Raw genomic sequence first — 15261 nt, 5'->3', positions numbered from 1 at the left:
CCCTAGCAGGGATAATATCTGTTGCGCTGTAGACAGCCTGTTGGTTATCGCATGCCTGCCTTTTTGAGCGAGGGATAACTGTCTCTCCTCCGAAGGATACACTTTTCCTAGTTCGGAATCTACAATCGCTTCCAGGTAGTGTATCCTTTACGTTGGTGTGAAGGTGGATTTTTTGTGATTCACCTGGAGCCCCAATCGGTGACACAGATCCAGGCAGCGTGTCAGCTGTGAACGTACAGCCTGAGATGATGGACCTTTTAGTAACCAGTCGTCTAGATAGGGATAGACGAAGACTCCTGCGCGTCTCAGGGCAGCAGCTACCACCGCCGTGCACTTTGTGAACACTCGAGGTGCTGGTTTCAGGCCAAATGGTAGAACCTTGAACTGGTAGTGGGAGGTTCCTACCACGAATCTTAGGAATTTCCGATGACGCTGACAGATGGGTATATGAAAATACGCGTCTTGCAGGTCCAGCGAGCACATCCAATCGCCTCGACGGAGATGTGGATATATTTGGTGAAGTGCAAGCATGCAGAACTTCTCCCTCTTGATATGTTTGTTGAGTGTTCGTAAATCTAAGATGGGTCTGAACTCTGTTTTTGTACTTCTCTTCTGAATTAGAAAATATCTGGAGTAGACTCCTTTCCCTCTCTGCGCTCTCGGAACCCTTTCTATGGCTGATTTGAGTAGGAGGGTTGCCACCTCTTCTCTTAGCATCTTGAGTTGATTAGACAAATGTACCGGGTGGACAGATGGAGGAGGACTCCGAAAAAGAAGAGAGTATCCATGTTGCAGTATAGTCAAAACCCACTTGTCTCTGGTGATGTTTTGCCACTCTGGATGATGTCGCGAAATACTTCCTCCCACCGGAGCGGTGGACGGTTTCGGAGGAAGCGATAGCTCATTGCTTGCCTTGAGCCTTGTTGCCACTGTTGGACTGGCGGTTGTTTCCTTGTCCTCTAGTTGATCTGCGGGACTGAAATTGTTGTTTTTTCTGTCCTTGCTGGTCTTGATTCTTCTGCCAGTGAGGGGTTTGAACCCTCTGCTGGAAGGCACGCCTGTCAGTTCCCCTACGACGACGGAACTCTTTCCTTTTCTCTAGCCCCACAGCTTTCATGGTCTCGAGTTCAGACTTCATCCGAGCCATCTCGTCGTAGGTATGCGAACCAAAAAGCGAACTCCCAGAAAAAGGCAGATTGACAATTCTGGCTTGTGCCTCAGGTTTCAAAGCCGTTCATCGTAGCCAGGAAGATCGTCTGGCTGAAATACCATGAGCGTAGGAGTGAGCTGCCAGCATTGCTCCATCTGCTGCCGCACTAATGACTTGATTAGAGAGCAGACTGCCCTCCTGCAAGATCTCCTCAAAGTCCTTCCTATCCTCCTGCGGAAGTTTCTCTACGAATCTTTGGAGAGAATCCCACAGCGATCTGTCGTAGCGCCCCAAGAGCGCCGAGGCACTGGCCACTTTCAAACTGGAGGCAGCCGATCCGCACACTCTTCTTCCCCAAGAGTCTTGCGTCTTGCTTTCTTTGTCCGGCGGCACTGTGGATGACAAAGCCACCGAATGGGTCTTCCTGGCGGCCGCAGTGATTACTGAGTCAGGTGGAGGGTCCGCCTTGAGGATTTTTTAAGTATTCGCGCCGGAGCTGACTAGATGGTAGCCGGCGTGAGGAAGACGTCCATCACTGGTTTAAGCAACCCAGGGACCAGGGGCAACAGTGGACGAGATGCCGTTCTTTCGTGAAGGGTCTCAAAGATGACTGAAGAAGTCGTCTATTGAACAGGCATTGGGATGTTCAACTTTGCTGCTCCCCTGCACAAAACATCCTGGAAAGTGCTGATGTCATCCACTGGTGAAACTCGAGATGGAGGAGTATCTGAAAGCGTGGGAGAGTAATCTCTCTTGGAAGAACGGCTTGAAGAAGAAGAAGATATAGGAGACCTACGCCGTCTTCTCTCAGATCGCCCCGACTCTCTTCTGCGAGAGCTGGACCTCGATCTTCTCCTGGGCGAACGTGAGCGCCGATCATACTCTCTTTCCCGAGAGCGAGGGCTTGTTGGTCTCCTAGGCTGGGTAAGATTCCTCAATCTAGTTAAGGAGATGCTTACTGCATGCGCCATGGAAGGCATACGTGGTGGTATGGACTGAGGCAGCACTCCGGTAGGGCTTTGTCCCGGAGGATGATCCTCTTCCTACCTTCTTGGTGTCGGTGACGCTGTCAATCGAGGACTTGTCGGCCCAGGATGCTCTATAGGTGAAATAGGAGCTGAAATTATCACTTCAGGTGATCTAGATCTTGAAGGAGGAGATCCTGATCCTGCTGAGGCTGAAGGCGAAATAGAAATCGGCGGTAAGCCAGAAGCTGAATCATGCTCCGATGCCACATCCGGAGTATACTTTACTCTATGCGGAGACTTGCGTTTCGACGCTGACCTGGATGTCAGTTGGCGCTCCTGATACCCCACAGCGGAGGACTGTCTCGACGGTGATAGGCCTATCGCCGGAGATGTGGACCTCGACACCGAGTGGATAACCGGTGACGAGTCATGCCTCGACGTCGAGAGCCTTGTCGTCGACGGAGGGCTTCTCCTGGACGGAGGCCTACATCCCAACGGGGAACTTCGCCTCGACGTCTGTTTCATCGCCGACGTCATGGACATCTCTAACGACGGAGGCGCCTGCCTCGCGTCGATCCAGACGGAGGCTCCTGCCTCGCCGTCGATCCAGATGGAGGTGACCGCCTCAACGTCGATTCATGCCCCGACGACGATCTTCGTCTCGACGTTTGCAAGGTCTTAGACGACGATCGCTTCTCCGTCGACGGCGAACCAAGTCTCGACGTCGATGATCGCCCATGGTCTTTTGACGACGATCTTCGCCTCGAAGTAGATTTCGACGTCGAACTTCTTTCCTTCGACGTCGACTTCCTCCTAGATGTTGACTTCGACGTCGAATGATGATGTTTCTCCTTCGACGCCGAACGATACCTCCTCGACGGCGAAGTCTTCGCCGACGAACGAATGCGTTTCGCCGCCGGATCCTGCATCGACGTTGATTTTCTCTTGGAAGCATGAACATCCCTGGTCTCCTCACCTCTCAACGACGATCCCGCCGCTGGAGTCTTCGACGCCGAGCCCGACGCCGATGGAGAACACACAGGGATCAACTGCTTCGACGTCGAACGCATTTCAGAAAGTCCATACAGCCTAATTCTCTCCCTGTCTTTCAAAGTCCTCTTAGAAAGGTCCTTACAATGTCGACAGAAAGCAGGAGAATGAGTGTCCGGTAGACAGATGATACACACATCGTGAGTATCTGAAGCAGCCTTCTTTTTGCCACAGGATGGATAAGGCATGAACAAAGAAGGCATTTTCTGACAGAAAAAAGTTTTGAAATCTGTCAGCAAAACAGGAAAAATGCTTCACCAAAAAGAAATAATAAAGATGAAGCAAACATTTCACTAGAAAAGTAGCAAATCTTGACTAGAAAGTCAAAACTGAAGAGAGCTGAATTCCAGGGTCCTAACTGAAGGAGCCGGAAAGAACAACTGACCCAACTGTCACCCCTGAGACATGATGGGATATTGGAATCAGGGCTGCCTTAAAGGCACGGTGCCAGTTTTTACCTGTACAAGGCTTTTCAGTCTCTATGGTATTGTATTGCAATGCAGCCTGCAGGCTAACAATGTTTTTTCATATATAATTTTATTATTTCCGGGGTCCCCGCACATGGGCGGGAATATTCAGTGCTTATGACTATTGATGAGGATCCCCTGGAAGAGAACTTTTAAAATCAACTACTTTACCCATGACAGAAAAACACAAAGGCATGCGCAAATGCTGGAACTGTGGACAATGCGGGAATGTGATCACAGGGGACTTCTTCCATCATCATCATACTGGCAAAAAGTTCCAATTAAAACACAACTCAGATTGTAATACAGAGGGAGTTATTTACGCAATCCAGTGTCCCTGTGGATTGACACACCTCACACTATTCCTCAATTACGTTTTACGATAATAGAGAAAATAGTGGCGCGCGCAGGCATAGAAACTAACACTTTACTAGCCCAAAGTGAAACCTTTTGGGTCAATCACCTAGGAACCTTAATACCTAAGGGTCTCAATGATCATTATGAATTGTTATGTTTTTTATAACTGTGACCAGTCAGTCTATGTGTACTTCTGTGTTGGCATTCACTATCACATTGTGGCATTTATATCACACTTGGGCACTAATGATACGATACAAGCAGCATAGCTGTCATGCGTTTTTGAGGAGTAAAGAACTGTGAATTGCTGGTTGAATCCCTTGGACGGGAAATTCCCCCTTTTCCTTTTATTTATTTTTTCAGTTAGTGCATTTCTTTCACGTTTTAAAACAATCTCTTTAGTGAAGATACTGCTACTTATAAGGATTTAGCTAATTTGAAGTGGATATACTTGGCAGGTCATAGCGATAAATATGGAGATGATGCAGTGATGTCTCACGTATGTGGGGTCATGTGACTTGGCACAACGTATGATCAACGCGGGTGAGTTAGAAAGCCGGCTGCTTCATACCGGATACATTTACATCGCTTCTGTGAAGATCGTATCCTTACTTTTTATTTGTTCTGTGTTATATAGGCGATTTACCACGTAACATGAAATTCTACTGTTAAAGTTTCAAGGTAAGGGTCACTCGTAACTCTTATTGTGCAAGACAAAACGCGCATTTATATAGAAGGAGAAAGGGCAAGATGGTCTCTAGAGGAGTCGACATTTGTTGTTGAATGTAACCTTGACGTTCATGTTGACATTGAGACTTTGATTCTTTATAGATACATTGTCGCTTTTCAAGATGCATTCTTTTCTTTGGGGCATAAAATCCGTTCTGGGTCTTCCATTGCCCATTTGTAGTTTCAGAAGGTATTTTCACAGACTTTTGGTTGTACCTCAGGTTTTTTTATGCACTTGGAACAGCATGCTTATTACACAACCGATCTTCTAGCAAGAGAGGCACGAACACCTTATTGAATCACATTGGGGCACACTTTAGTTTACACGCGCAACACCACAATTTAAGGCATAGATAGTTTAGTTTGAGGTTCATGAAGACTCCGTCAGCACGTTTTTTCTTTTTCTTTTATCCACTATGGCATAGTGAATGCAAATACAGATATTGTGAATCAATTTTTAAGACGTTGTACATTACACTAGGAGCGCATTGTTACTTCATTTTTCTTTTGTTCCGGCAGGAGGCCGCAAATCAAACCTGAATGTAAAGAACCATATACCCCTGACGAAGGGTTCATAATCCGAAATGCATCTCAACTGATAGCTACAAAACATTGTTTTGAAGATATTGTTTCTCAAATTCAAATGATTGTTATGCTTGTTTCCTTAATATGTTTCTTTATGATGAAGATATTTTGTTTGTTGATGACATTTGACAGAATACATAATACATGTTATTAAATGAACACATGTGTACTTTGTTGAATGGAATAGTAAATCAAAAAATGTTCATACATTAGACAGAAATCCTAGAGGCTGTACGCTGTGCACTGGAACATAGCTTTCTCAGTTTCCTTATAGAATAGACAAGCACAATATGCTTATCACTGGTACCAGCCGGACAATCATATTCCGTATACGAAACCCGACCGTGATCTGGCAGCCCCCGCACTGTTGGGCACTCTATTCCCCAAGGGCATACCCCTAGACCCTCAAGATATCCAACCCCTTTCTACCACCTGCTGTGCGTGGCGTAAACTCAACATTATGCTAGGCGACGGCCCTCTTTATTCTTCGGCCATTCCCTTATCTAACAATCCATTCCTCCCACCTAACTCCGGAAAGGTGGTCCATCTTACCCTCACTAAACTGGGCATGGATACTCTCGGCTCCCAATTTCCTGAGGGACGGGAGTGCACGCTGATGGAATTATCTACTCGTCCGGGGATGACTTACATGGACAATTTTATAGCTGCCAGACTATTGGGTGTACTTCGCTCCACCATCGCCTCCTTCCCATGCCCTCCTCCAGATTTCACACCACTTACTTTGCTTATTACAGACAAAGAGGGAACACACTTAGTTACTAAATTGTACAAAGCTTGTTTAGCGCTCAAGCAGGTACGGGACAGAGGGGTCTGGCAGCGCTGGGAGAACTATCTGGGACACTCACTGACAGATAAGGAATGGGCTTTCTGTCTCGACCAAATACAGAAAATCTCACCTAACCATAGGCACAAGCTCCTCCATTTTAAATTAATTCATAGGATCAATGTTACCCCGCATCAATTGGGCAAGTTTGACCCCTCCAAGTCGTTCAGCTGCCCCAAATGCAGAACACAGGGTGCCGACTTTGCTCACATGGCCTGGACATGCCCCAGGTCTTGCCGTACTGGGTGGGGATATTTCAAACGATAGCGAAAATAATTGGTGCTCCTCTCATTCCCTTTCCTCGGCTCGGCCTGTTAGGCTTGGTCACCCACAATAAACTTTGTTACCGAAGATTCGTAGCAATCGTCTTGATGTTAGCTAAAAGAGAAATAGCAATACATTGGGGGGCGAAAACTAGACCCACAACAGCAGCATGGACGCACAGCTTAGCCTATTGTAGCCTGCAAACTGATATTTATGCCACACTTCAGCCCCTAACATCAAGACCTAAAGATATATGGTGTGTCTATCGCACGTATCTGCAACAGATTCCTGATACTTCCACAGCTTCTTCTCTGCCCCCTCATGCAGCCCCGGGAAGTGTAGAGACTGGACCCACCCCCGGCACGGTTTGACACCCGACTGTAGTACCACCACCCCTCCATAAGATGCAATGTCATGGTATTTATCCCAGAAGACATACACGCCTGCTTTCCTACCGCAAAGTTTAAGCTATTCAATAGAAGCTTCAAAGTAGTGGATTCCCCCCCCTCCCATCCACGTCCTCTTGTATAAGAATGTATATTGATTATGGATTTTGTTTGCAGTCTTTATTGATTTATGTTTTTCTTAAAATGTCCTATTATTGTCACAATTTGTATGTTCGTTTTTTGTGTGTCAATAAAGCTTTAAAAAAAACAACAACAAAAATAAACAAAAAAAATAAAAGAACTATGAGGCCTGACAATGAACTGGTGGTAGGTGGAAGCAACATTAATGGCAGGGTTGCAGTGTGGTAGGAGCTGAAAAGGGATGGCAGTTGGGGGACTAGAGATACGCGTCAGAACTACGAGGCCCGAATGTTAGAGAGAAGTAGCTGTCGGTGGAGTGGAGCAAAGCGTTAGACGTACTCGGCCTGAAAAAGGATTGATGGTGGGCGGAAGGGCGGAATAATGTTAGTTAGAGGTCATCCTGGGAGAGAAATAGTGGTAGGTTGGGAGGAGCCAGGTGTTGCAACTATTTGCCCTATGAATGCAATGGTGGTAAGTGGCAGGTAGTATAATGTTAGTGGTACTGCTGGGAGTGTAATGGTAATCGGTGGAGTAGGGTGAAGTGTTAGAGGTATTAATGGTCTCATGCAGCAGGAACAAGACTGTACATGGTACACAATTAACAAAATATAATAACAAAAACATATGTATGTACTGCAATTATTACACTGAGAATGGAATGGCTTTGGATGGGGTGTGCCAGGGGCAGAAGGCGTGAAAGACTCTGATAGGAGAACTGATGGGGGATCAGATGGAGCGATCAAAGGGACAGAACACAGGAGGGAATTCAAAGGAAAAATAAAAACAGGAGTCAGATGGCGATGCATAGGTAGATGTGCAGCAGAAATCATGTGCCTTCTAGGCACTGGGTCTCTGAAGGGGCAGGTAAAACAGCAGCACTTGGGCAAGTGACAAGAGAATGGTTGAGATATGTGGAAGCGGGAGATCTAGGGAAGTATTCAGGGCCTGAATAGCTGGATATTGAGAAGAGGGTCCACCATGTGGGTGACAGTCCAAGTCAGTGGGCAAAAGATCGCATTAGCACTCGGTCGTGCGATAAGAATCGGCAAATGATGTACTCACCGTGCTGTCCAGACCCAAGGTGATCAACATCAGGAAGAAAATGATGGAAAAGAAGGTGGACGCTGGCATCTTGGCAATAGCCTCGGCGTAGGTGATGAAGAGGAGACTTGGTCCTGGATGTAAGAGGGAGAGATTTTACTTGGCTTAAAACAATCCTAATCACTGTCAGTAGAGGAGTTTGTTGATTCTCAGTTAGTAACTCAAATCGACATTGATTGAATTACAATTTTCTGAAATAATGTGATTCCTCATCCAAAGATTTAGAGGTCAGTATTTCGATTCTAGTTTAATCATTCAAATCAGCTTAGTTTTAATTACAGTATGTGTTAGAAATTGAGTTTCTGGTTGGCTAGGGTATGTACCTAAGCCAAGCAGGACCCACCACTCTAGTCAGGGCAAGTAAGTTAAGCCCCAAAGATAACCTGTGCTCACCCTCTGGTAGCTTGGCGAATAGCAATGTGTAAAGCATTTGCACAACATAATCACACAGAAACACCATGCATATACCACAAAAGAGACTCCACACAGGACTATATAAAAAATAATATATAGTGTATTGTACATACAGCATAGACCAAAACGACATGAATTATAAAACTTTGCAAATTATGCAATTTGTTTGTAGATGAGTATCACTTCAGAAGCATATGCATCCATAGTAGTCTCAGCTAGTACTCATTATCGGGGCAAAACTACAAAAATATCATGTGTCCTTTTTAAGATATCATAGTTATAAATAGTACTGGTTATCTTGATCAGAACACAATAAAAAATAACATAACTTCAATAACATATGCATCAGTTATCACGTTTCAAGCGTAAGCATTCAGAATCACAGTACTTAACAAGATGCCGACGCTCTCTTTAAGCAAGTTACTGTAATGGCTCTTTCAGGCTAGAAAAGAACTCGCAACTATTGGGTTCTCTGACCAGGGTGATTTGCAGGGGATCAGCTTCCTGAGTACTACTTGATTATGCCCCCCTCCTGGGACTGGGAAGTCGAATGCAGAGCCAACACCCAATGGACAGCCAAGAGCTGCAGCGCAGGGCCTCGCCGGGTGATTATAAGCAAGGAGGTTTAGCAGTCCGCTCCCTCATTTACGTTTTCGGTGTCTGGACGGCAGAGTAAGCCTGCACACCACAGGCAGCCTTAGTGCTGCGGCACAGGAGGGTATTTCCCTTGGCGATGGGATCAGGCACAATGCAGGGAGAAGTTTCTTTAGGTGACTATGTCCCGTCTATGGCTGACATCGGTGGAGGGCTCGTCGTTGCTAGACGATGCTGGGCTTCTGAAGCTGGAGTTCCCTCAGCTCTGACAAGAGGCCTAAGAGCGGAAACATGCACTGCGTTTTAGGTCAATGTAAAGCGCTTCAACACATGCTATTGTTCAGGATGACGTCCCGCGTTCAATGCGCTCTGGCATGACACAGAACCAAGCGCTCAAAACGTGCTAGGGAAATCCACAAAGAGCAGAAAATAGCACTCACCCACGCTGAGATTAGAGAAGACAGGAGCAGTACACAGCGCTCCCCACGTACTAGGCTCCTGGAAGAACACTTTAGGGGGCACAAAGAGATGGGCAGGTGGCAGGCCTGCACATAATGCAGGAGCCAAGTGGTAGTTCCTCCTGCAGCCCAGAAGTTAGCAGGCAGGAGTCCAACACAACAAGGTAGGCAGCCCAAATGGCGATCTCTCATGGTAGCACAACAGTCCTCTTGGAGATGGGAAATTGTAGAGACAACAGCGTCAAGTTACAAATCCACACAGTGTCTGGATGGGCCAGAGTAAGGGAGCAGCAGGGAGCAGGGCAACAAGCAGAAAACAAGCATTGGCATAGCCAATAGGTCTCGCCTTTTGGACCTTGTAAGTGTTTAGCCATGTAACAGTTGTTGTTGCACCAAAGAAATTGTGCTGCATAAATAAATACTTATAAGGTCCCAAAAGCGAGACCTATTGGCTATGCCAATGCTTGTTCTTTGTAAAGAAATAGATGCTTGTTTCTATTTCTTTACTTTTGCTATAATCGCGGCACCAGCGCTTTATTTTTAACATTAAAAGTAAAGCGCCGGTGCCGCGATTATACCAAAGGTAAAGAAATAGAAACAAGCATCTATTTCTTTAATTTCGCTATAATCGCGGCACCCGCGCTTTACTTTTAACACTAAAAGTAAAGCGCCGGTGCCCGAATATAGCAAAAGCGCCTTCATGAAGTACAGTACCCGCGACGGAGACATATGGTGGCTGCGCGCGTTCACGCGCACATGCACGCAGGCTTTAGGCCAGCGGCTGCAGCACTTTGAAAATTCCCTTACAAAAATTCGAGCAACAGCGCATGCGCTGTTCAAGGCTCGACCTAAAAAGTGAAGACCCTGGGATTCATATCTGATACAAACCTTACCTGTTAAATCAATGTTATGGTCAAAGTCAATCAACAAGAGCCTCAAATCAATGCAATCGTCCAAGGTTATCAACGTGCACCACTATGTGCCACTTAAAATACGCCAGCTAGTGTGACCAGCTCTCTGTGAATGGAGCTGATAAAGTGCTTGGTTTTGTGGTGCCTAGATTATTGTCATGTGATTTATAAAGGCTACCTAAGAAGCTTACAGACATTTTGCAGAGATTTCAAAACTATGCTGTCAGGATGCCAATAAACCTGCAGAAGGACAACCTCATAAAATTTGCCTTGAAAGCTCTCCACTAGTTTCCAAAGGAGTTTAGGATTGCCTTTAGTGTGTGCTGCTTTGCTCACAATGCATCCGGATTTATGAAACCTCCTGGTTTGTTCAACAAGTTGTGATTGCCAAAAGCAAGTGTTTCGTAATGATCATGATGAATCTGTCAAACATTGCAGGTGACAGTGACGCATATTGCCCTCTTCAATGTGACTAAGTGCATGCCCATGTTTTTGACCTTATGTGATTTAAATTAATGAACATGATCACATTTTGGGCAGTTTTAAAGTGTCATTCAATCATGAAAGCATATTAGTTCTATGCCCGGTCTGGTGGCTTAGTTAACTAATGTCTCCACTGTAGGTCCCTATGTTCGACCTCCTGGTCACAGGCTCAAATCCTGGCGGGTCTACTCCGCCTTTCACCCTTCTGAGGACGATAAAAAGAGTACCATTGAGTTGGGTACCAATAAACATCTGTTAATCAGCATCAAGATTCCCTCCTGGGTAGACGTACACTTTACAAATACACTTTATGCCTATTAACGAACAGTTAGGCCAATAGGTTAGAACCAGTATTTAGCAAGCATTTGTTTGTGATGCGCCACCATTAAATCAGAACTCTGGAGACACATCGACATTTGTAGTGAGTGTCCCTGCTCATTCAGACTGGGACGCAAAGGAGTCAGTCAGACACCAATAATGAGACTGTGCTTATATAATATTAAGTGAGTCTTACCTCACTTAATTTATCATTATGGGTAGGGCCTATTCAAGATAGAAACGTGTTTTACTTCATGAGACCTAACTGCTCAGAATGTTGTTGTGCTAGAACAAAGGCCCCATATACCTGTTAAAATGGTGTCGTAAAAGACATCAACAATTTTCAGGTACTTAAAGCGGGGTTTAAAAAAAAGCGATTTGTCTAATTAATCAGTAAATGGATGGAGTGGTTTTACACAATTGAATGGAGGGTGTGAAACGTGTTTTAGAGCGGTCTGATTTATATATGATTTACTCAATTACACATGAAATAAAAAGTGTAAGTTGGTGTCTTCTAACTAAGTGGCATTGATGATTTGAAAGCAAATTGTATAGATTTTGTAATTGGTTCCTTTATTGCCTGAAGACGCATAGTTTACGCAAAACACTAGGGCAAGTGGTCTAGACATTTTTAATGTTTTAACTTTTATATTGTGAAATATTTACTATAAATACATAATAATTTTCTTTTGTATGATGATAAAACGTGCCTGTAGCATAGTAACTGTGATGGATGACAAGTGGCACCGACAAAACGGCAAATCTAAAAATGTGCAAACACTCTGAGAGGGTATCTGGCGTGATGACGTACACTAATACAAGCGCTTGAATATTTCCCAAGTAAACACAGTTGAATAATAAGTATCAAAGATGTCACCCACTGCACCCCGGCCATGCGTTTCGTTCGGATAAACCACCTCACATCGATGCAAAACACCCCTGGCCTTAAGCTAGAAGTGGGAGAGGGTGTGGTCTGGCGGCTAGACTGCCGACTTTGGTGCTGGAAACCAGGGTTTGAGCCTCGGGGTCGCGTCCACATACTGTGATTCTGGGTAACTCACTGAAACTGTCCTTGTGTAACGTAACCGGTGCTCATGTAAACCACTCCTATACCTACGGGTGGAGTTCAAGCTATATAAATCTGCATTGTATAAAAAATAAATCACAAAGGCCTGTCAGTGCGAATAAAGGGTGCGAAATGTTAAACTCTTCAAAGTAGTTAGAATTCCTGGAACTCTGCAAAGCTGAAATGTTCAAATAACAACTCAACTGAAAGTATGACTTTTGGGAAGCTTCCGAAATATACTTTTAGTTGAGCTGCTGTCTGAACATTTCAGCTTTGCAGGTAATAGAATAAATACATTATAAATTCACCCCCAATTTAATTTACTGAAATTACTTTTTTTTTCAAACACTGGATATTGATATTTAATGTCGTTACCCAAATTTAGTATTTTCTGCAGTTTTGTAAATCTGATTTTTCTCAATGTGTAAATATTTATTTGGGAAAATCCGGCGCACTGATGTGCTCGCATTTGATCTTTTACTGTTGCTCTCAATCATCTTATTCCAACCATTGGTCACACTTTCTTAATGTGTTTGCGGTCCGGGGTATCGGGTGGCAAATGTGAAGAGAAGAACAAAACAAGCAGTAATCTGCTCCGCACGCACGCTTTGAGAAACATGCGTGCACGAGAAGAGAGCATTGGAATGTTTGTATTTTTTTTTTTACTCCGATTTAAGCACAATAATTGGTCGGGTCCAACCTTTACAATAATTGGATAAATCATGGATTTCATCAGTATGGCAATATCGGGAGTACCAACCGCTACAATTCGTTCACAAAGGAAAATGGACACTGAAATCGCATCCAAATCATATTCCCTTTCCTACCCACTTGAGAATTTCCAAGGGAAACTCACTCATCGGTTTATAAAAAGCATAAGATCGGGCAACCGAAGGGATATTATTTATGTACTTTACTTTCGCTATAATCGTGGCACCGGTGCTTTATTTTTAGCACTAAAAGTAAAGCGCCGGTGCCCGATTATAGCAAAAGGTCCTTCATGAAGTACAGTACCCGTGATGGAGACATATGGCGGCTGCGCGCGTTCACGTGCACATGCACGCAGGCTTTAGGCCAGCGGCTGCAGCACTTTGAAAATCCCCTTACAAAAATTCAAGCAACAGCGCATGCGCTGTTCTAGGCTCGGCCTAAACAGTTCAGTTGAGTCCTTTAAGCAGCACATCAGTTGAAAGGCAGCAGAGCAACAAACAGAGAAGAAGTCCAGATTAGTCCTTTAAGCAGTGCAGTAGTCCTTCTGACAGAGGTTCAGGACCAGATCCAAAAGTGCTTCCCCAAACCTGGGGTCAGAGCCCCTGTACTTATACTTCAAATGTCTTTGATGTAGGGGGTGACTTCACAAGAACTTTTAGAAATGTACAACAATCCCTTTCAGCCCAGTCCTGACTCCAGACATCAGTGGGGGGTAAATCGGCCCTTGATTTTTAGGGCAGGACACAGCCTATACAATTGTAAAGTGTGAACGGCCTCTCCCTCTTCCAGCCCAGGAAGCCATCAGTATGTAGATGAATGCAGATATAACCATGTCACATCCAACCCTTCCTGTGTGGTGGCTGTCTAGAAAGTATGCGCAAAGTGTAGTTGTCACCCAGGCCTAAACGTGGATTAATGTCAGGATGCAAAGCACAAAGAGTCATACGCACAAAGAAATGACCACGATCTAAAAGTGGCTTTTCTAAAATAGTAATGTAAAATCCAACTACGCCAGTAAGCAGGATTTATAACTATCATTCTAAACATACCAAACATGGCAATGCTACTCCTTTCAGGTCAGGAATTACCACTTAAAACCTATATAAGGGAATTCCCAATGCTAGCCTATCAGATGAGTAGGCACAATAGTGAGAAACAAAATTGGCTTCTTGTCACTACCAGGACATGTCACACAATAAAGGCACATGTCCTACCTTTAACTTGCACACTTTAAGTTGCCTACAGGGCTACCAAGGCCCTACCTTAGGGGTGACCTATGTTTAATAAAAGGGGGTTTTAAGGGTTGGCAAGTAGTTTTAAATGCCACGTCAGTGTGGCAGTAAACTGTGCACACAGGCCCAGCAGTGGCAGACCTGAGACAGAGTTGAAAGGCTAAGTCTGTGGGTGGCACAAGCAGTGCTGCAGGCCCACAAGCAACATTTAATTTACAGGCCCTGGGTATATGATATACCACTTTACAAGGGACATATAGGTAAATTAAACATGCCAAACAAGTGTAAGCCTATCATACCATGTTTAGAAGAGGGAGTACATGCATTTTAGCACTGATTAGCAGTGGTAAAGCGCCCAGAGTCCTAAAACGAGGTAAAAAGAAGGTTAGAAAAAAAGGTGGAGAAAGGAAAAAAGTTTGGGGATAACCCTGCAAAAAAGGCCAGGTCCAACAATATGCTTGAAATAAATTGACTGGAGGTAATCACTTCAAATATCTTCATTTATGTTGAAAGTACCATTGGTTTGATTTTGCATTTTAATCTAAATTTGGATGCTGTAAAAGTGTGGACGGGGGTACCTCACCTAATCTCCAAGGCCCTAAAACCATGCATGATTGTAACATATCCATGCCCCTGGACTCAAGCCTCAACGTCTTTCAAAGCTATAAAAATGTGATTTTTAAATTAACTTTTTGAATTAAAAAAAAATAATAGACTTTACACACTGCCAAGTTGGATCCTCCAAACACAAAAAGTAAAAAATTATTTTTATCTCCACCCGGCAATTCATAACATTGGTGCCCTACAAGATAATTATGTAAACATTTACATGTCCTGTATTTCCCTGTAGTGTTTACAATGCTAATGCCACAGCCATTTAATTTTGACCTTTGCTACCCTATTTTTAGGACCCCCTAGCTATCTTACTACAACTACAATGAATTTAACAGTGCATGCCGAAGTACATTGAACCTGCTGACTGGGGGCAAATATGTGAGCATCTTTAAATCTGCACTTACAAAATTGCAAAAA

At 44.4% G+C, this 15261-nt stretch overlaps 1 protein-coding gene across 1 annotated transcript in view; it reads right to left on the bottom strand.

The window, feature by feature from the left end:
* The window catches only part of SLC6A4 (solute carrier family 6 member 4), a 534306-nt gene that overhangs the window by 53780 nt on the left and 465265 nt on the right, over window positions 1-15261 (bottom strand). The window contains exon 9 of the mRNA XM_085649232.1: window positions 8004-8116. Within this exon, the coding sequence (XP_085505358.1) occupies window positions 8004-8116 (113 nt within the window). The remainder of the gene's footprint in view (window positions 1-8003; window positions 8117-15261) is intronic.

Source organism: Triturus cristatus, chromosome 3_2 (genome assembly GCF_964204655.1).
Source record: "Triturus cristatus chromosome 3_2, aTriCri1.1, whole genome shotgun sequence".
In the NCBI taxonomy this organism is placed as follows: domain Eukaryota; kingdom Metazoa; phylum Chordata; class Amphibia; order Caudata; family Salamandridae; genus Triturus; species Triturus cristatus.
This window is presented reverse-complemented; position numbering and strand designations above follow the sequence as displayed.